General features: G+C 47.5%; 1 protein-coding gene and 1 pseudogene across 3 annotated transcripts in view; both read right to left on the reverse strand.

The window, feature by feature from the left end:
• Positions 1–412: 412 nt before the first annotated feature.
• On the reverse strand, positions 413–3,553 carry LOC128118042 (putative sperm motility kinase W; annotated as a pseudogene).
• Positions 3,554–19,727: 16,174 nt separating this feature from the next.
• Positions 19,728–22,518, reverse strand: part of Ddx11 (DEAD/H-box helicase 11) — a 32,464-nt gene continuing 29,673 nt past the window's right edge. For all 3 annotated transcript variants that reach the window (XM_052750198.1, XM_052750197.1, XM_052750199.1), the window contains 7 exons: positions 21,950–22,099; positions 21,633–21,701; positions 21,420–21,520; positions 21,057–21,141; positions 20,898–20,976; positions 20,584–20,738; positions 19,728–20,509 (listed from right to left, as the gene is read on the reverse strand). In XM_052750198.1, the coding sequence (XP_052606158.1) occupies positions 20,474–20,509; positions 20,584–20,738; positions 20,898–20,976; positions 21,057–21,141; positions 21,420–21,520; positions 21,633–21,701; positions 21,950–22,099 (675 nt within the window). In that variant the 3' untranslated portion in view covers positions 19,728–20,473. The remainder of the gene's footprint in view (positions 20,510–20,583; positions 20,739–20,897; positions 20,977–21,056; positions 21,142–21,419; positions 21,521–21,632; positions 21,702–21,949; positions 22,100–22,518) is intronic.

Below are 22,518 nucleotides of genomic sequence, written 5' to 3' on the forward strand. Positions count from 1 at the left end.
AGGTATGTCCCCATCAACTCATCATATCTGTTTTGATGCAGAGATTACAAAACGTCATTCGTATTAATGCTGAGATCAGAGAGTGTGTCCAGGACCTTGTCATGTAACAAGGTTTCACTTGATATATTTTCTGTCCACCTCATAACCCATGGATGTTGCTGAAGATCTTCAATGGAGGGCTTTTTCTCGCCTACTCTCAACATTTGGGGAAATAAATACTCCAGTTGCCCAGAGACGTGAGCTTGAATGTCATAGGTGCCTGTGATGATCTCCTCCTGGATCTCTTCCATGGTGTCTCCTTGGAAGGGGTGGTTCCTGGTAGTGATAAAGTAGAGCAGCCCAATGATGCTCCACACATCCGTCTTTTTTCCATCATAGCCCAATCCCAGTACCTGTTCTGGGACATTGAAGGTCATGGGCCCACATTGACTTTGCAGTAGAGTTCCTGCTCTACACTTGTTCCTGCGCTATACTTGTGCTTTTCGCAATAGAGGCAGGTGCTGTTGTGAGGTCTGGGTGTGGAGGAGGCCAAAGAAGGGCTCACAGGCCCTCCGTTTTTGGGGAAGACCAGAGACAGAGGGATGTGCTAGGGACGCAGGAGAAGCAGCTCCAGCGTCCACAGGCTTGACTGAGGTGGTGCATCCGAGCTCAGGCGGCAGCCCCTTGTGTGCCTGTTTTCTGATGATTAGGTATGTCCCCATCAACTCATCATATCTGTTTTGATGCAGGGATTACAAAACGTCATTCGTATTAATGCTGAGATCAGAGAGTGTGTCCAGGACCTTGTCATGTAACAAGGTTTCACTTTATATATTTTCTTTCCACTTCATAACCCATGGATGTTGCTGAAGGTCTTCAATGGAAGGCTTTTGGTCGCCAACTGTCAACATTTGGTGAAATAAATACTCCATTTGCCCAGAGATGTGAGCTTGAATGTCATAGGAGCCTGTGATGATCTCCTCCTGGAACTCTTCCATGGTGTCTCCTTGGAAGGGGTGGTTCCTGGTAGTGATAAAGTAGGGCAGCACAACGAGACTCCACACATCCGAATTCTTCCCATCATAGCCCAATCCCAGTACCTGTTCTGGGGCATTGAAGGTCTTGGTCCCACATTAAATTTGCAAAAGAGTTCCTGCTCTACACTTGTTCCTGCTCTATACTTGTGATTTTAGCACAAAAGTCATGTGCAATTGTGAGGTCTGGGTGTGGAGGAGGCCAAAGAAGGGCTCACTGGCCCTCCGATTTTGGGGAAGACCAGAGACAGAGGGATGTGCTAGGGACGCAGGAGTAGCAGCTCCAGCGACCACAGGCTTGACTGAGGTGGTGCAGCCGAGCTTAAGCGGCAGCCCCTTGTGTGCCTGTTTTCTGATGATTAGGTATGTCCCCATTAACTCGTCAATCTGTTTTGATGCAGGGATTAAAAAACGTCATTCGTATTAATGCTGAGATCAGAGAGTGTGTCCAGGACCTTGTCACGTAACAAGGTTTCACTTGATGTATTTTCTTTCCACTTCATAAACCATGGATGTTCCTGAAGGTCTTCAATGGAAGACTTTTGCTCGCCAACTGTCAACATTTGGTGAAATAAATACTGCATTTGCCCAGAGATGTGAGCTTGAATGTCATAGGTGCCTGTGATGATCTCCTCCTGGAACTCTTCCATGGTGTCTCCTTGGAAGGGGTGGTTCCTGGTAGTGATAAAGTAGGGCAGCACAACGAGGCTCGACACATCCGTCTTCTTCCCATCATAGCCCAATCCCAGTACCTGTTCTGGGGCATTGAAGGTCTTGGTCCCACCTTGACTTTGCAATAGAGTTCCTGCTCTACACTTGTTCCTGCTCTATACTTGTGCTTTTGGCACAAAAGGCAGGTGCTGTTTTGAGTTCTGGGTGTGAAGGAGGCCAAAGAAGGGCTCACAGGCCCTCCGTTTTTGGGGAAGACCAGAATCAGAGGGATATGCTAGGGACGCAGGAGTAGCAGCTCCAGCGTCCACAGGCTTGACTGAGGTGGTGCACCCGAGCTCAAGCGGCAGCCCCTTGTGTGCCTGTTTTCTGATGATTAGGTATATCCCCATCAGCTCATCATATCTGTTTTGATGCAGGGATTACAATACGTCATTCGTATTAATGCTGAGATCAGAGAGTGTGTCCAGGACCTTGTCACGTAACAAGGTTTCACTTGATATGTTTTCTTTCCACTTCATAACCCATGGATGTTGCTGAAGGTCTTCAATGGAGGGCTTTTTCTCGCCAACTGTCAACGATTGGTGAAATAAATATTCCAGTTTCCCAGAGATGTGAGCTTGAATGCCATAGGTGCCTGCGATGATCTCTTCCTGGATCTCTTCCATGGTGTCTCCTTGGAAGGGGTGGTGCCTGATAGTGATAAAGTAGAGCAGCACAACGAGGCTCCACACATCTGTCTTCTTCCCATCATAGCCCAATCCCAGTACCTGTTCTGGGGCATTGAACGTCTTGGTCCCACATTGTTTGCAGGGGAGTTCCTGCTCTACACTTGTTTCTGCTCTATACTTGTGCTTTTGGCACAAAAGGCAGGTGCTGTTGTGAGGTCTGGGTGTGGAGGAGGCCAAAGAAGGGCTCACAGGCCCTCCGTTTTTGGGGAAGACCAGAGACAGAGGGATTTGCTAGGGACACAGGAGTAGCAGCTCCGGCGTCCACAGGCTTGACTGAGGTGGTGCAGCCGAGTTAAAGCGGCAGCCCCTTGTGTGCCGGTTTTCTGATGATTAGGTATGTCCCCATCAACACATCATATCTGTTTTGATGCAGGGATTACAAAACGTCATTCGTATTAATGCTGAGATCAGAGAGTGTGTCCAGGACCTTGTCACGTAACAAGGTTTCACTTGATATATTTTCTTTCCACTTCATAACCCATGGATGTTGCTGAAGGTCTTCAATGGAGGGCTTTTTCTCGCCAACTGTCAACATTTGGGGAAATAAATATTCCAATTTCCCAGAGATGTGAGATTGAATGTCATAGGTGCCTGTGATGATCTCCTCCTGGATCTCTTCCATGGTGTCTCCTTGGAAGTGTTGGTTCCTGGTAGTGATAAAGTAGAGCAGCACAACGAGGCTCCACACATCCGTCTTCTTCCCATCCTAGCCCAATCCCAGTACCTGTTCTGGGGCATTGAAGGTCTTGGTCCCACATTGCCTTTCCAGTCGAGTTCCTGCTCTATACTTGGTGGCGAGACCAAAGTCTGCCAGCTTCACGTTTCCCCTTCCTCTAAGAGGATATTTTCGGGCTTCAGGTCTCGATGAACGATGTCAAGGTCATGGCAATACTTGATGGCTGACATTATCTGCCTGAATATTTTCTGTGCCTATTCCTCCTGCAGCCTGCCCTTCTCTGTCACTCTTTCGAACAAGTCTCCTCCCTGGGCATACTCCGTGATGAAGCAGATTCGCTCTGTTGTTACCAGCACCTGGAAGAGGTGAATGATGTTGGGGTGGTGCAGTTTTTCGAGGGCCACCATCTCAGATATAATGAACCGGCGGTTGTCCTCAAGGTTTTCTATCACTTTTACTGCCATCGGGATGCCTGTTTGGTGATGGTAGGTCAGTTGCACAGAGCCAAATGCACCGTGGCCAATGGGTTATAGGACCATATATTGGCTGTTTAGGCTTTTCGTGTTGGGGTGGCAGTCCATGAGGCTAGGTGGTCACTGTGTTCCTGTTCAGACAGGTGGGGCGAAGTCTCAGCTCAACAACTAACCACATAGCTAGGAGAGTCCCACAAGTCACCTAAATCAGCTCCATGGTCTGTAGGGACAGAGCTGCAGCCCAGCCCACGGCCTTATATACAGGACCCTCATACCTCACAGTTGCTCCTTGTGAGGTCAGAGTGAGAAATGGACCAATCACAGCAGGCAATCTATAGCCTACAGTGGCTGTCTTCATGCTGTGCCCCAGGTACCTTTCCCCTTCTCATCAAAATGAGGTTAGTCTCCACCAGCTTCTGCTTCAGTGGATCAGACAGACAGATGGATATTTACTCATCTACAAATTACAGCCAGCACAGTCTTCAGTGGCCTTTGTCATTGGCTTCTGTGTACCTCAAACCATTTCTGGCTTTTTGAGGATCAGGTACCTTTTGAACAGGTCTCCTGTAGAGAGGCAAAGTCATTAGGGATTTGTCAAAGCCATGTTTACAGTCTTCTGTTTTTGGGACCAGCAGGACTAAAGGCAGGAAGATCCATGACATGCATAGGGAGTGCTTGGCCACTCTCTAGCATGAACCTTTTAGTCGTAGTCCTGGCCCAAGGGTTTGCTTCCAGTGTTGACTAAAAGACACTTTAAATATGAACTCCCAGAAAGTAGGAGGAGGCCCCTTTGGGTCTCTGGGCATGGGCTCTCTTGCTGAGGAGGTAGTGCTGGTTGGGAGTGGGGAAGGGCTCTAGACTCCTGTCATGCCTGTTCACCTCAAGGAGTCCTGGGAAACTGCTGTGTTGACTGGGCTCCTTATAGATAGGAGATCTGAATTTCTCCCCTGTGATTCTGGGTGCTGATTGGCCTTATGACCATTGTCCAGGACAACTTCTAGAGCATGGTTGCAGCTTCCTGTCTGCTTCTCCAACCGTCTCCAGTCATTCTTATCTCACAGTTCCCGAGATTCATTCCATTTTGGGGACAGGATCTTGTCTCTCAACCAGAGGTCAAGCTCTTGTTGTCTTCGAGACAAACATAAACTAGCTCATAAGGACTGGTGGGAACTGAGTGACCAAAGTAAAATGGCCACTCTGTCCTGACCCTTCTTCCCGATCCTGCTCATCTTCTCCATCACAGGCCACACCTCCTCCACCTAAAGCAATGGACTAGGGTACTTTATGGTTTCTTTATGGGTGGTGGGACCACCATCCAGCTGCCTGCTGTCCCACACCATGACCAAAAACATCTTAGGAAGAAAGGATTTCTTTAGCTTTCATATTCCAGTCAAAGCCCATCAATGAAGATAGTCAAGGTAAGATCTCAAGCAGGAGCAGAGACAAGAATCATGGGGGAAAGTTACTGACTTGTTCTGCATGACTTGCTCAGCTTGCTTTCTCATAACACTCAGGACCACTGCCCAGGGCTGACATCGCCCACAGTGGGCTGGAACAGCCTCATCAGTGTTTAAGAAACTGGCCCATGGCCATGCCCACAGGACAAAGTGGTGAAGGCGATTTCTCAGTTTCCTCTCCCTTGTGACTCTTGTATCAAGTTGACAGAACCCAGCCAGTATTCCTGCCTTCTCTTGTGCCCGTGTAGTGAGACCCCCAAGCAAGACCACCACAGAGCCAATATCCTGAGCAAGTACAAAGGTGTTTATAAAAACATGTAAACCCGGGCTTGGTCCATGTCCAGCACACTGGCAGCCAGGTGAAGGAGGACGGCCCTGAGCTCTCAGAGTGAAGGGTTTTTAAAGGGGAAAACTACAAGTTAGGTGGTACAAGCCTTCCCATTTCAGGTTATACTTCAGTTAACAGGAACATTTAGCCAAGAGAAGAACTATAGAAAACCAAATACATTTGGAGATTCTCTCAGTACTATTGGAGACTTTGATGGATTAAGCCTGTGTTTTAGCTATTTCTTGGTCAGTAGCTTACCCACCCTGGGGGCAGGGGTTCGCCTTGTCCTGAGTCTTAGCTGGGTGTCTGTGTCTCTGAAACTTGGTTTTATCTTAGTATTTCTAGACATGAAGTTTTCTTTAAAATGGAGTTTCTCTTGCTCTCTCACTCTCAGTCAGAGTCTATTTCCTTCCTGTTCTGCAGACTGAGAACTGGCAGTGTCTCTAAGAAGTCGGTAGGATAATTATTGGTTGTGGTAGTGGATGTTAAGTGTTTTCCTTAGTAGGAATATAGTGGATGTAGTGATGATGGTGGTGGTGTGAGGTGCAGTTGTGTTTGGGGTGGTGTGTACTGAATATCCACACTATCTCTGTTATGCCCAGATCATGAGGACCCCAAAAAGACCACCATGGAGATCTAATCCCACATGTAAAAGCAAAGAGCCTTTATTTTTAAGCTCAGTCTCTGTCCCTCACAGTGGTGAGAGGAGAGAGCTCTAAGTCCAGTAAGGCTAGAGTTTTTTATCATAGCAGAGGTTAGGATGAGGGCATTTCCAGGGTTCAGGATGCTGATTGGCTGACAATTGTCTAGAGGTATGTGTAAAGGATAAAAAATAAAAAAGATGGAACTGTGATTGAGGATGAACCTCCATCAGATTGTCTATAGCCTACAGGAAAGTGAATGGGGTTTTTTTTTATTTTATTTTATTTTATTTATTTTTATTTTATTTTTGAGACATGGTTTCTCTGGATAGCTTTTGAAGCCTGTCCTGGAACTCACTTTGTAGACAAGGCTGGCCTTGAACTCAGAGATTCACTTGTCTCTAACTCCCAAGGGCTGGGAATACAGGCATGGGCCACCACTGCCCAGGCTAGTATTTTCTTGATTAATGACTGGTATGGGAGGATGGTTGTCCACTGAGGGATGTGGCAACACTAGGCAGGAAGTCTGAGTTGTATAGGAAAGCCAGCTCAGCAAGCCAGTCAACATATGTTTCACTTCCTGCCTCCAGGTTCCTGCCCTACTTGAGTTCCTGCCTTGACTTCCCTTCAATGATGGTCAATGATCAGGATGTGTGAGGCACATAAACCCTTTCCTCCCCAGGTTGCTTTTGGTCCTGGTGTTTGGCACATCAATAGAATGTAACCTAGGACAGACATCTACTTTATCCATAGGTCATCAGGGGCAGTGGATGCTTCGGTGTCAGAGAATGAATATGGAAAGGAGGCTAAGACACGCCCCCTCTGAGAAAAGTCTTTGGTGGGCAGAACTTTGGGGGATGGGCAAGCCCTAACTGCTACATGCTGGGGTTTAACTTCCATTATGTAGCCCACTGCTGGAGATGTGGTACTCAGATAGGGACCTTATTTCCTCCTGGTATTTCTAATACCTCAACACCCAAAGGAGGAGAACCAAATGGCCATCCCCAGCCACCAGGGCACAGGAGCAGCAGCAGAAGGGAAGCAGTCCTGTGCTCAAAGGGAACACTGTTTCAGATGGCAGGAGATACATTGAGACATTCTGCACAGCAGGGTGGTGGTCCTCAAACAAACTCTCCTAAGATATCGGAACAGCTGCCTGTGCGCTTCCCGTGGCCTGGGCATCTTAAGTAGAAATCATAGAGACCCAGAACCCTGTGGTTCTGAGGGAGTTGGGTAGGGACTCAGGCTAGTTTGGACTCTTCCAGTGACAGGTGGAGTCAAGGCACAAAGCGAGCATAGAAAGAGCCCTAGGACTCAACCTATTGGTCCTCCCTAGCTAGACAGTCAAAAGGCAGGAAGTAGTGAGGTTGCAGGTGACTTGGCCCATGGCACAGGTCCTGGACTGGATGAAAGTCATTGATGATGCCCTTAGGAAGGAATATGAAGGTGGTTTCAGGAGCAGATCTGGGACTCATCTGTCCTATTCCATTAGGCTGTCTGCAAAGCTGAAACAGGGCACTGGACACATGCCTGTCTCCTGTTGTTATTTACAATGGATCTGCTGCTCTCCCCATCTCACATGGATCCTCAAGCCAAGCCATTCTTATGGTAGAGGCTGACATCCAGGCACTGAAGAAGACCACACCTCAGAGCGGTACCTGAAGGGGATGATGCTGGCAGTGCTCTAAGTCTGCTGCACCTGTGGATGCAGAAATGAGCATCTCAAGGAATGGTACCTCAGCGGGGACCAAACCATTTCTCCAAGTGAAGACTCAAAGCATGGCTTCCAAATAAAAGGAAGGATTGCATACAGCCTTGCTGTGTGGGCAGAAGGTCTGGATGGACACCAGGCCTGCATTAATCTCAGCCTGGGCTAAATGTCTATAGGGTGGGACCCTAGTCTTGCCCTTTTATGTGCTGTTATCATATCCCACAGTGCCCTCAAGAATGAAGCACCCCTGGGGGCCTTCTCCATGTTCCTCTAAACTATGCTTGACTGCAAGGCTGAAGCACAACTTAATCAGCCAGCTCCAGAGTGCCACCTACAAACAACAGGATATAGCAGACTTGTAGACATTTGTAGGCATTTGTAGGCTGGACAGGTTCTGGAATCTGTACTGGTACATGTGGAAACACAGCCTCCAGAAAAAAAGGGTGAATGCAGCCTGATGCCAAGCAGCAGCCACGAATTAAGAGTTCCACCCTGATGCTCTTCATTGCACATGCTGAGGACACAAGAGGGATGCACAGTTGACTGGCAACTACATAAGCCTTTACTGTTGCCCATCCCTATATTTATGGGTGGATTATATGCAGTACAGGCTGAGGGATATGAGTCCCTGAGTGTTATGCTGAATGTTATGAGGATACAGGACTCAGCCTGAAAAGGCTTCAGAACAAAAAAAAAAGTTCTCTATTAACTCGTTTGAGTGAGACTTGTCTCTTCTCTCCATGCCCAGAAACCTCTTCTATAGATTGGATCCCATAAGTAGCTAACTTTACTTGGCTGTCATTTGCCCCAGATCAAATCCCTCCTTACGACCAACTGGCCACTTCTGGCATCGCTCACCTGAAAATGGAAAACACTGCTGGCTAGATTCACTGTCTCACTCTATCCTCTCCAGGAGTCCCCTAGTAGCTTCCAGCCCTGTGCAGTGTCCCAAGGGAACAGCTCACTCCATCACTTCGGCCTGGAGTGTGCTCCAATGGGGACTGCTTTCAAGGAGGTTGTCACACGCTGCACATCTGTTCCTCTTTGTCTCGATTCCCAGACAGAAGGCAGAAAAATGACAGGACACCACACTTTACAAAACCCTGAGCAGGACCACACCATGATGTCTCTGTGGGCTCAGGAAATCCTGTCAAGCATAACGCACTGACTGCAGAAGGAGCTTCTAAATGTCTCCTGGGTGAATGAGCCTGGCTCTCCAAATTGGGAGCTCTTCTGCTGTCCAGCTGATGGACTCAGCCTTTTCCTACAGCCTCTGGCTGTTTGTGAGGAAAAGGATGACCACGGACCAAACCCAGAGCTGTCTGGGAGGGAGTCTGTCTGAAGGAACTGTAGGAAAGCTTTGCTTTGAGTGCTTTCACTTGTTTTTAATGACTGGCTGGGGCAGATAGGAAGCACCCAGTGATTTTTCCTTTGGGCACCAAAGCACCTTCCTTGAATATGCACCACTTGCTCTGGGGAAAGTCTCAGCAAAGGAAAACATATAACAAAGCCAGCCCTGGGAGAACAGACATCTCCTATCTCCTGTGGTCCAAAAGCAAAAATCTTCACTCAAACCTCTCATGTTAAAGCTGAAATGTGACTTAGAAACTTTAGCCATGTAAAGGGAAATGGAAGTGGTGGACATGAGAGGCACTATGGGAAAGGTAGTTTGTAGTGGCATGCCAATATAGAGAAAGGCAGCGAGGCCAATGAAGTCAAAAACATAGTGATGCTATAGAAAAAAGCATGCTGGAAAAGCCAGCATAGGCACTACCTGCATGCCCAATTCCTCACTGGGCTCTACAGGTTGATTCTTTCAATGGATCCACTGTATTGGTGAACATAGAATGGGCTTGTGTGTTTGGAGCCCAAGTGAAGTAGCACTCTCTTGACAGGCAAGCCCTGATTCCCTTGTGCTGTCTCTTGAAGCACCAGATGATCTGAAGGGGCGAAACCTTTTCCATGTCAAAGTCCGGCCCAGGTGCCGGATCATTTCCTCTTCTAGTATGTCGCTCTAGATCCTTGGAGCAGCCACAGCTCTGGATAGGGGGCAGAGCTACAAGTGGGACTCTTGTTCTAGGGAAAACATAGAGGCATGGTGGCACTTCTAGCCACCTTCTGCCCTGGTGCTGTGACACAACAGGCAGGTGCTGTTGTGAGGGCTGGGTGTGGAAGAGGCCAAAGGTGGGTTCACTGGCCCTTTGTTTTAGGTGAAGACCAGAGATAGAGAAATGTACTGGGAATGGGGGATGCGCAACTCCAAGTTCCACAGACTTTGCTGAGGTGGTGCAGCCAAGCAAAAACACCAGTCCTTAGGTGACTGCTCTTTGATGATGAGGTATGTCCCCATCATTTCATTGTGTTTTGTCTTTATAAAGGATTACACAGTGCATTGATATTAAACCCAAGATGACAGTGTGTCTAGGACATTGGGATCTAAGTAGGTGTCACTTGGGATGTTTTCTTCCCATTTCATGTGCCACGGATTTTGCTGAAGGTCACCAATGCAGGGTCTCCTCTGTGGGGCAACTGTCAGCATTTAGTGAAGTAGGTTTTCAAGATATCCAGAGACATGACCTGGAACATCATAGGTCCGTTTTATGATATTATCCTTGATCTCTTCCAGGGTGCTTCTTCGGAAGTGGTGGTACCTGGTGTTGATAAAATAGAGCAGCACACCCATACTCCACACATCTGCTTTCTTCCCATCATAGCCCTCTCCCAGTACCAGTTCTGGGCCATTGAAGGTCTTGGTCCCACATTGCTCTTGAAGTACAGTGCCAGCTCTACATCAGATGGTGATACCAAAGTCTGTCACCTTCACATTGCCCTCTTCATCTAGGAGGAATTTAGGTCTCAATGGTCGACGTCAAGCTCATGGCAAAACTTGATGGCTGACACGATCTGCCTGAATATTTTTTTATACCTCTACTTCCTGCAGCTTGCCCTCCTTCATTATTAATTGGAAAAAGTTTCCTCCGGGGGCAATCTCTGTCACAAAGTAGTAATGTTGTGGTGTTACTATAACCTGGAACAGGCGAATGATGTTAGGATGGTGTAGTTTATCCAGGGTTGCCATTTGACACGATGAACCAGAGGTGCTGCTCTAGATTGCCTACAACTTTTATGGGGTGCCTGTGAGGCAATGATAGGCCAGTTTCACAGAGCCAAATGCAGCCTGACCCATGGACAGTAAAACCCTGTATGGACTTTTTATTTTCTTCTAAAAGAAGAAATGGCTGCCAGGCCATGAGGCTAGGTGGTCACTGTGCTCCTGTGAAGGTCTTTGTGAAGCCGCAACTCAACAACTAACAAGCTAGATCGCAGTGAAAAAGTTCCACAGGTTACTGAAATCAGCTCCCTGGTCTGTAGGGACAGAACTGCAGGCCAGTCCACAGCCTTATAGACAGGACACTCATCCCTCACAGTGAGGTCTGAGCAAGAAATGGACCAATCACAGTAGGCTATATATAGGCCACAGTAACTGTCTCCATGTTGGCCCCTGGCACATTTCCCCTCCACGGTCTCACTCTGTCCTCTCCAGGAGTCCCCTAGTACCATCCAGTCATGTGCAGTGTCCCAAGGGTACAGCGCCTTTTATCACTTTGGCCTGATGTGTGCTCCAATGATGATCACTTACAATGTGTCCCTTACACACACTGTACACCTTTCCCTCTTTGTCTCGCTTCAAAATGATGAAAATAACAGGATGCCACACTTTAAAAAACCCGAGCAGGACTCCACCATGTGTCTATCTGTGCTCAGGGAATCCTGGCAATCATACTGCACCTACTGAAGGAGGAGTTGGGAAAATGTTCTGGGTGAATGAGCCTGGCTCTTCAAATTGGGAGCTCTTCTGCTGTCCAGCTGATGGACTCAGCCTTTTCCCACAGCCTCTAGCAATTTCTCTTAGTGGATAGAGGCCAGGTTTAGACTTAGGATACTATGTAAGCAGAAAGATGAAATGCAAGGAGTCAGGACACTTCCCCAGAGGAGCTCATTTCTCATCTGCACTGTAGCTGGCATACACAGGGAGAGCAGGGTGGTGAAGAAGAGACAAAAGTTCCCATGGCTCCTTTAGCCTCGCACGTCTCTAGGCTTTCTGGAGCAGCATGCGGCCACCTCTACACCTATATATCTCTGTCACCTGATAGCAATACATTGATGATCTTTCTCCCATTTGTACCAGCTAGCAGCACTCTAAAGTGAGCCCTTAGTGTGTGTGGTGGAGCAGCAAGATACAGCCGTGGCTTGATGGAACTCCATTCCATCAGGATGCTTGGGTCCCACGAACATTTTAACTGTCAGTCAAGAGGACTGGGATGTGCTGCTTGCCTAGTTGGCTCTTTCCTCAAGAGAAAAACATGGTGAGCATTTGTCACTGATCATCAGACGTTGGTTCCTCCTCAGAAGTTCCACTGTAGATTTCCACCTCAGGAGAACAGTTAACAGTCAGTGGAGGATGCTTCCTACTTTGGAGGAGATGAGATCAAAAGATAATAAACATCCTTTGAGTCCTCTGCTGCAACTCTTGAAAAGTGGTCCCTTTAAAAAGGGCAATGTTGCTGAAGCAAGAAGAAAACAAGGAGTTGGGATGTCCACCTCAGGTTCATTACATGTTCAAAAGCACAAATTAATTCATATCCCCCCCCCTCTCTCTCTCTCTATCTATCTATCTATCTATCTCTATCTCTATCTCTATCTATCTATCTCTATCTCTGTGTGTGTGTCTGTCTTTCTGTCTGTCTGCCTGTCTGTCTCTCAAGAGAAGGAGAGTGTGCTTAGAAGGTTTTCTCTCAGGAGAAGGAAATGTGCTTAGAATGTCCCCAGATTCTCCTGGTCCAGAGCCTGGTCTCCAAAGTCACCCATTTTGTTGTTCCCGCATCCTATAGCAGAATGTTTTTTGGCTTCAAATCTCTGTGTTCAATGCCCTGGTTCACAGCTATGGCACTTACTTGGCCAGATGGCTGCCTCCCATAGCACCAAGCAAGGAAGACACTATGCTGACTCTTCTGTAATTTGCGGGTTCTTTCCTTCTGCTGGGACCCCCATTCTGCAGATAACAATTGTTTCTCTTTAGCAACTGGAACACCCCAATGATGATGTTTGAGTGATCTATTGCCTTGATTAAATCCACTGGGGTTCTAATGCTCCTGAAACACCCTTGAGGAATTCTGAAGTCAGTATTTATATATAACTGGGAACCTAAGAGGTTGGAGAATTTATTAAACCTCACCAAAGCAGCCAAACCCTATCCTGCAGGCTGGCCTCTCTAGATCTGGGGAGGGTCCAGCTGTCCAATATAGGCAAGGTGGAAGGGCCTACATATGCACACAAAGGTATAATGGCCAGCTCAAGCATTCTACTGTAGTTTAGGGCATGAGCAAAATTGCATTGAGTTGAGTCCCTGACGATTCTTTAAGCCTATGTTCAGGTTGAACCCCCAATAGTGCAAGGTAGAAATATTTCAGGAAGCTGAGGTTGTAGTCTGAAGAAAATGGCCTGGAATCCTGCACTGAAATGTTATCTATCAGCACTGAGGGGACAAGTGGGAGGGATGGATGACATGGAGTCACTGTGGCTTACAGGCTGAGCACTTGGACCTCTGTGTTGTAGTATGGACACAGATACTCAGACACATACACACTGACTTTTATATTAAACAAATAGTTATATGGAATAAGCTCTTTGACATCCTCTACCTGCAGCTCTCAAGAGGAGGAAGAGCAAGCATTCTGACCAGTAATTTACAATTTAAGGACTTGAGGTCCCATTAAGTGGGTGATTGAGGTCACACAACAAATGAGGTTTCTGGGTCTCTTTGGTCTGCAGGCTGTAGGACTCTTTGATCAGTTCCATCCATTTTCTCCATTTGCATTTCCCCAGTGACCTTGCAGTGTGTACCTGGTTCTATATTTTGTCTCCAGACAAATATCTACGGCATTGATATTGTGGACTGCAGCTAACAGGCTGTTCCTACTAGGACACAAAGTAGAATTGTTCAGGTGTTGTTTCAATCAGCTATGACAACTGGATGATAATTCTGGGATTTAAGCTTGGGAACATTGTCATTTCAAGAGAACTTATACTTTTCTGTCTTTTGGGAGGAGTCGTGACTTTTTCTGCCAGTGGATTTCATGTGAGCACATGGAAAACTAGTTTTGCTGAGTCAGACATTGCATTCTACCCTCTGTCAGGCTTCTTCTGAGAGAGGCCCTGCTTTGTGCTGGGCCCCTTTCCCTTCCTTGATGTGTCCTGGGCTTCTGCCCCTCAGCTATTGCTCAGGGACTAGAGGAGAAAGCATTTGCAGTTAATATTCATCAGGTAACAGATGAGTGGGTTCCTGGTGAGGTCCCTTCCTGCTCTGCAGAGGCTGCACACCTCTGGGTCCTCATATGACGGGGATTTCATTTAAGCTATACCTAAGTGCATGCTGAAAGGCCTGCCCTCACGACAAAATCTGTCCCTGCCTCCCTACAGAAGGCCTGTCTCTAAACACTCTCACACAGCTGTGAGGGTCTTGCATTTCAATCTGGGGAAGATACCAGTATGCACCTCTTTTGAGCTGCAGGTGGCAAAAGCATCCTGAAAGGCATGCCTTCCTTCTCCTCCTCTGCCTCTGCAATGACTATTTCAGTGTGGAAACAGTTTGCAAATCAGGGTGCTGCCCAGGTGGCAAGGGCATTGCTTCTGAGGGTTTGCTGAATCTCATGCAAAGGACAGTCTTTTGTGAATACGGGGGAGCTGGGTTCAACCTGGTGGCTCTCCTTGGGACAACAGAAGAAAATGAAAAGCATGAAGACATTTCACCCTGTGACCTTCAGCAGCTTTTGCCTCATGGATCAAAGAGGCCAATATTTACTTATTCAGAAGTCTAAGCCAGTATGATGTGTCAGAGGCCTTTGCGGCTGAGTACCTCAGATCATTTCAGGCTTAAGAAGGAGGTTGTTGAGGAAGAAGGCATAAATAGTCCTGCCCAGCTGGGATGCCTATGCACCACAATGACCAGCATGGCAAGATATCCAGTTTGTCAGGGAGCTCCAGAAACGCAGCTCTTCTACGCTGAGGCCAGTGCTGGGACAGGCATGGGGAGATGCAGCTGCCCTTGAGTCAACCTTCTTATAAGTGATCCCGACCCAGACCTCTGCAAGGAGCTCCAGTAAACACACTGCTTGAACAAGCTCGACTTGGGTAGAATAATTTCTTCAGGCTGATGTTAGTATCGGATCTGGGGTACACTGACATTTTCCATGTCTGTCCAAGGAATGCCTCTGACCACACTCTTAAGGAAGGCAGGAGGCAGCCGAGTCTTGCTCCATGGTCTGTGTTCCACAGTTTCTGCCAGTGGCCGCTGCCTGGATATGGACTTGGTAAATGACTTCACATAGTATGTTATCAAATGTTCACTCTAGCTTTAAATGACTCATGAGGGGCTCTGGGGATTGGTGTCCTAGCCCATAGCAAAAGCACTTCTGGTGAGCTTTCTCTCCAGCCCCCTGTGAAACAAGCCTGGACGAACTCTGTTTAAGAGAGAGTCTGTACCCTCAGATTCTCCACCCTGAGGCACCTCCTACCTTTTCACTCATGTCATGTGTTCAGGTCGGTATTAGGGTCCATTCTGACAGAGTTCCACACCCAGGGTTTAGTCAACCCAGATCAGAACGTTGGGAGAGGGGACGTTATCTGTCCCACTATCTACCTCCTCTGGCATGGCCGTCATGGCTGCCACCAGCATGGTTGAACTCAGTGGCCAGCATCTGCTAGTGTGTCACTTCAGGTTCCTTCAAGTGGACTGCCCTGGAACAGACCCTCAGAGGACAGCTTCTAGCCACCATTGAACCAATCAGAGTTGAGCACAATCTGAAGGGCAGCACCAGGACTTGCTGCTATAGCAACATGTCCTCATGCCTTTGTCTGCCCCTTGGCACTCTGACCCCACACCTCACTCAATGATAGGCCAGGTCTTGTCCAGCAAGCATTTTGAGGTTTCCTGCTCCTGCACCATGGCTTCTATTCCTCATCCCTGCTCTAAAAACCTGTCGTCACTTTTCTAGCAATGCAAAAATTACAGCTCTTAACCTCAACGTGAATGAGAGACAGTTAATTCTGGAACAAAATTTGAATGATCATGTCCCAGGAAACACAGAGTCTGGTTACCTCAGGTTCCATGCTCCCACATGGAAGCAGTTTCAGGGTAATATCAGAACAAAGATAAATCAAGGCAGATCAAAAATGCATTGGTGGAAACATTTAGAGGGCAATTCCAAAAGGCAGTGGAGTGGTGGGTACCAATGACTCCTAAAGCAGAATGAAGTATAAAATTTGACAAAGCTACAGTAAGGGAAGATCAGGAACTTTATTTTTCTTTGTATCTTAGAAGATTCTCTTTATTATGAAAGGTAATGGGAGTGTCTTTTCCTACGGGAACCTGTAGTTGTGTTGTAAAATAAATAAATAAATTTAATTAAAACAATCAAAGAAAGTGTAAGTCTCACGTTGATTGATTTAGGGATGTGTGTCTTCCTCAGGGATTCTTTTGTTGAGCCGAAACCAAGTAAGACTGTCCCCACCTCTTTATGCAGAGAGACACAGGTTTATTGACAAGAACTTTAGATCTCAATTCTGGCCATCTTCCTCTAACCCACACTGCCTCAGACTCTGATTACACAGAGTGAGGACCGGGAGGATGGAGATGGGGAGGACCAGGTGAGGATGCTGAAGGAGGACCAGGTGAGGATGCTGAAGGAGGACCAGGTGAGGATGCTGAATGAGGACCAGGTGAGGATGCTGAATGAGGACCAGGTGAGGATGCTGAAGGAGGACCAGGTGAGGATGCTGAAGGAGGACCAGGTGAGGATGCTGAATGAGGACCAGGTGAGGATGCTGAAGGAGGACCAGGTGAGGATGCTGAAGAAGGACCAGGTGAGGATGCTGAAGGAGGACCAGGTGAGGATGCTGAATGAGGACCAGGTGAGGATGCTGAATGAGGACCAGGTGAGGATGCTGAATGAGGACCAGGTGAGGATGCTGAATGAGGACCAGGTGAGGATGCTGAAGGAGGACCAGGTGAGGATGCTGAAGGAGGACCAGGTGAGGATGCTGAAGGAGGACCAGGTGAGGATGCTGAAGGAGGACCAGGTGAGGATGCTGAATGAGGACCAGGTGAGGATGCTGAAGGAGGACCAGGTGAGCATGTGAATAAGGGCAGCTCTGTATGGACAGCAGGTCAGGCAAGCTCTCTCTAGAGTGGTGTCTGCTGCACAGGTGAACTCAAGGCACTTTAGAGATCATATGCGAAGCGTGGTTTGACTGGGTTGTCATAAATATCACAGTTGGAGTATGGGAAGGAAATAATACACAGTTTTGTCATATGATCCTTCTGAGGTTGAGGAACCTGGTGTTTCCCCTCATACAGAGTGGGAGAGACATGAGCATAAGACAGAAAACCCCAGAGCTAAAGGTTTGGGAGTGGGGTGGAAAGGAAGGAGGGAGCATGAAGGGAGAGAAAATAAGGTGGGGGGAGAGAAAGGATGGAAACTAGAGAGACAGATATAGATGGGTGGGTTAGAGTGCATTTCTTGGGTTCAACCCACTTTACTCACATCTCTGTTAATTTGTGTATAATTTATAAAGGAGAGAAACTTTACCAAAAACGGTCATTGTGTTGTTGTATGAAAGCAGTCATAAAGCAGTACAGGATAGCTAAGTTCACCAAAAGTTCAGGACCGATACAACCATGGAGACCCTAAGGAAAGGAGCAGGTGTTCTCTCCAGCTCCAAGACGGGGACAGCAACTAGCGACCTATCGTAAACAGACAGGCAAGATTAATCAGGTGTTCACTTGAGATTTAGAACTAAGGAACTTGAGGAATTGTCCTTGGCAGTAGGAGCTGAAATCAAAAGGGAGCGGTTGCTCAAGAGGCCATTCCAGTTCAAGGTTTATGTAAATAAAAATAAAATGTATAACAAAGTGAAGATTGTAGTTTCCACGAGTCGTTGAGCAGAGTTACAGCCCATAGCATATACGTGGTGAGGTTCCTGGGCTGTCTTAAAGTCCAGTCGAACTTGCAGTTCTCATGTGCAGGGAGTCCCAGTCTGCCTGCCACCCATGTTCCTGGGGTTCCCAGACAGTGACATTCCTCACCTCCGAGTGCATCATTCCAGGAAATCGCCTTTTTAGTCTTGCTAGTTCTATAGTACCTATGTGAGCTTGACCGAAGCAGAGCTCTATGGACCTGGGTTAAATCCGTTTGTAGTTGTTTCTTTAAAAAAGAAAAAGAGGAAAGAAAAAAAAAAAACACTTCTTTGGGAGCCTACTACTCAGATCCTAGATAAATACAGAGACTTACTATTTTTTATGAATGCCTGGCCTTAGCCTGGTTTGTTTCTTGCCAGCTTCTCTAACTTAAATTATCCCATTTCTTTTTACCTCTTGCTTCTGGGCTTTTTACTTTTCTTTATTCTATATATCTTTCTTTCCTTCTTATTCCATGGCTGGCTCCTGGCATCCTCTTCTCCTTCTTTTTCTCTCATTCTCCCTTCTTCTCTTGAGCCTAGATTTCTCCTCCTATCTATTCTCTCTGCATGCCAGCCCCTCCTATCCTTTCTTCTGCCTTGCTAATAGCTATTCAGCACTCTATTAGATCATCAGATGTTTTAGGCAGGCAAAGTAACACAGCTTTACAGAGCTGAACAAATGCAACATAAAAGAATGCAACACATCTTTGCATCCTTAAACAAACATTCCACAGCATAGATGAATGTAACACATCCTAAACAAATATTCCACAACACCGTATAATTTTTAATGTATGGCAACATTGACATTTATTGGTTACTTCCCACTCCTTATTACTATTTTAATGCTTTTCAATTATTCATCTTCTCACCATAAGACTCTCCTAGTTTGATATGTAGGGTGCCTAGGAACTGGAGAGAACTTATAGAGTCCAGGGAAGTCCCCTATCTCTGAACACAGGTACCTCTAAGATCCAACCAGACACACCTTTATCTCCCATTCTAAAGAACTGCAAAATTCTACCACTAAGCACTTAGACAGAAGGTTTCCAACTTCTACTTCACCCAGCCCTAATCAGATTATTCCTTAAGAAATGTTGAGTCTGAGATGTCTTGGCCCCCCAGAGAAGTTATGTTCCAGTTGGGCTTTGTGTACAGGCAGAAAGGTGGGAAGCTAGTGAGTTTTGCCCTGTGTACAGGAAGGAAGGGAGCTGGTGAGAGATGCCTTGTGTACAGGAAGGGAGGGAGTTAGTAAGAGATGCCCTTTATTCAACTGCTCTTCTCTGAGATAATCTGGGCCTCACCCCAAGGTTCTAATTAGACACCCGGATTCTAGCTATGATTGCCTCACTCATGGAGGGATCTACCAAGGACAGGAATGAAATCTCTATGCAAGGAATCCCCCAGTTAAGAGTTCTTCACAATCTTGACAGCTAAGATGCCTCTCTATTCTGAAATTCCTAAATGAGCACCTGTAAAACAACCATCCTCCTTTTAAGAATCTGGGCTCGTTCAAGTGGGATGTTTTCCTTAGATTGACTCTGGGTTCCCTAGAACCCGAATGCAGATACGGGTCCAATTTTCCCTGTCTGAACTCAATGAAAGCAAAATGGATTTAGGAAGCTTCACTGACAACCATGACCAGTTATGTCCAAACATTTGAATCTATGACCCAATTGTATAATGTGGCCAAAAAAGATGTGATATTAATTATAGACCAGCAACCCTAGGCAAGACAGGGCCTTCCTCATTCACTCCAGCAGGAACAGCCCGCAGATGCTCCTGGGCAAGTGGATCTCTAAAGTTCCTGTTGTACACAGAGGGCCGAGTGGCTGGACAACTGCCCTTCATCTTGCCTCATCTCTTTTCATGTCCTGGGGCTATGTACACCATGTGCCAGCTCCACTACCTCATGTGACTGCCTTACCTGCGCCACCCCAGAGAACTTTGCCTACCTTTTTTACAACTGAGAAAACATACACACTAAACAATGGTGACTCCAGGCCTCAGCCCATGTGAACAGTGCCCTTTATTTAGTAGAAAACGGTGGCCTTGCCAGATGCACATGGATCAGCACATCATGGGCTGTCCTCCTGCCCTGGTGGTCTCAGCAATGAGACAGAATGTCTGAGGGAGTACATTTTTTCTCGGTCCCATATAGAGGTGACCTGGGGTCACTATTGCAGAGTGAGGGATATTTCTCCATAGCCAAAAATGCCCTGGTATCACTCAGAGGGACTCTAAAATAGTCATATGGAGAGTCTAATGATTCTGCTAGCATCATTAGAAGGAAGGAGCAGCAGCCAAGCAAGAGAGATCCACCTCTTCCTGGAGACCCAGTCAATACAGCTTGAATGTGAAGGCCCGGTGGGCAGCAGGGCCCTGAATAGGGACATCTGAGGCTGAGACTGGATTCAAAGGCCAAGAACAGCTCTCTGTCTCTAGACAGGATGATGGCAGGGTGAGCCTTGCCTCACAAAAGGGCAGAGAGCTGCTGCCTGCACAGCCTCCTGAAGCCAAGAGAAAGCTAAATTGAGCTAGGTGCTGGGGGGAAAATCGGTCTCAGGGAATGAGGTGCCCCAGGCCATGTTCCTTCAGGATGAACTGGGTTTGTCCTGGTGGCTTTTCTATGGAAGTCACAACACTGGAATCCACTGCCTCTGGAAGGCTGGTGTAGACTTCACAGTCTGCATATGCTATTGACCATCTTAGGCCAGACACAAAGGTCGAGTCAAGCAGAGAGAATAAAAGAGGATCCTACACCAGACAGGGGTGTGACTTCTCTCGATGAAACTGCAGGGAAATAAAAGACATGAGAAGCTTTATTTCTCTCTGGGGAAGCCTGGGACACCGGGAGCAAACCTAACCTTCCGCATTGCAGCAAAGGCAGGACCAAAGGTGGCTTTGACCTCCACACGGTCTCGGATCCAGGCTGGCAGCTTCGCCAGGACAGCAGGGCGGGCATAGCGATGATCCAGGAGCACAATGCTAGCGAAGTCTCTCTGGTGCCTAATGGCCCTGCCTGGGTAGACACACAGCATGGGACTCTTGAGTTCAATTGCCTACCAATACTGCATGTCCATTGGGTCTCCTCCCTCATTTGCGCCTCAAATGGACAACACAGCAGAAAATCCCTCCTCCCTCAACCCATCCATCTGCCCCAACAGCAGCTCAGACTCACCTATGGATTGGTTTACAGCCTTCATACACAAATTCTCCATCAACATCTTCCCTGGGGGAGCCTGACCTTGTGTTCTAGGCTAAGAAAAAAAAAAAAAATTGGAAGATCAGAACTCCCTAGACATTTTCTTTCATCTTCTAAAAAAATGCAGATACTCACAAGGGTCTGATCCAAGTAGGCCATCTTCTCTTGCAATTCTGGAGACTTAAGGTTGGGGTACGGCATCCCCACCATCACCACACACCTGTAGTGGGTTACATGGCCCATGGCATAAGTGACTAACAGCCATGGGGTCATCATCTACATGAGATCAACTACCTGCTATTTTGAACTAATTGTGTGATTCCAAGTCATGGCTGCCCACTTCTCTGTTCTACAAAGCCAGATGGAGAAAGGTTTCAGACACTCCACCCACACCCTATAGACCCCAACCCACCCACATGGGTACCGACCCTATGGCATGGCTCACCAGGTAGGGCCTAGGGCCCTCAGCCCCAGAAGACAAACGGACGCCACACCTACCGACCCAAGTCATCAGAGAAGTTGATCCCTTCACTCATCTTCCCTCCAACCACAGAGAGGAGCAAGGCCCCTGTCAGATGGCCTCCTGCCTGAATGCAGCACTGTGGAGGAAGAGCCACACCAGAGTGCCTGAGCCAAACCTGGGAGATCACAGCTGTTCCCAGCTGCCAGGCACAGAGGGCTTGTGGATCCAGCCTCACTTCCATCTCTCACCGTAATGCACTTGGAATACGCCGTCAGCACCTGCTCCACCTGACTTGCTCTCTTGGGTTCTTGGAATAACTGTAGGAAGAAAGTCACCCAGCAAAAGGCTTCAAAATACTCAGTGTTGAGCCTCAGTCTGGGGTTTGAGCCTGAGCATGGAACATGTAATCAAGCTTTGGGGAATCCCTGCACCCAGTGTCCCAGGCCTAGACTTGGTAGATTTAGAAGCTGGGAGAATCTGGACTATGCCAATTCCACAAGACTGAGGGCCCCTAGGAAGAGTTGCAGGGAGCAATGTCTTCATAACCAGGCTAAGGGGCACTCACCTTTTTCTTGACAGACAAACGTGCCAGCAGGCCAGTCTTATCCCAGTGTGCATGTACCTGGCGCAGATACTCATAGGAAGGGAAGAAGCATACTACCCCTCCAGGAACCACGTTGCATAAGTTACAGAGGATGCGGCCTGTCTCCTCCATCTGCAGAAGACAGACAAAGAGCTAGCCCGGAACAGGTCCCACAACCACACCCACAGAGGATAGAGGCCAAGCAGCTCCCCTTCTACAGCATGGAATGCACTACCCTCTTAACAGTCATGCCCAACTAGGGATTCTGGTGAGTGCCTGACTTTATGACACATCCCATCTCTGGCACCCCAGAAATGAGCCAGACTTTCAGTATGAACTTAGATCTCCCTAAGTCCCAGTGTCACGAGGGGCACAATCCAGAACAAATCAACATTGAGATGCCACAGGAGTTGTGGCCAAGATATGCATCCTTCCCAGGATACAGGCAAAGAGCGAGAGGCCCCGCCCCCCATTGTTAGCCTTCTTCCATCCTGCATTAATGGGATGCTGGGAGCTCTTTAGAAAACATTTAGTAGTCTAAGGAGAGTGTG

Source organism: Peromyscus californicus, unplaced genomic scaffold, assembly GCF_007827085.1.
Source record: "Peromyscus californicus insignis strain IS unplaced genomic scaffold, ASM782708v3 Scaffold_21__1_contigs__length_65335640, whole genome shotgun sequence".
Taxonomy (NCBI): domain Eukaryota; kingdom Metazoa; phylum Chordata; class Mammalia; order Rodentia; family Cricetidae; genus Peromyscus; species Peromyscus californicus.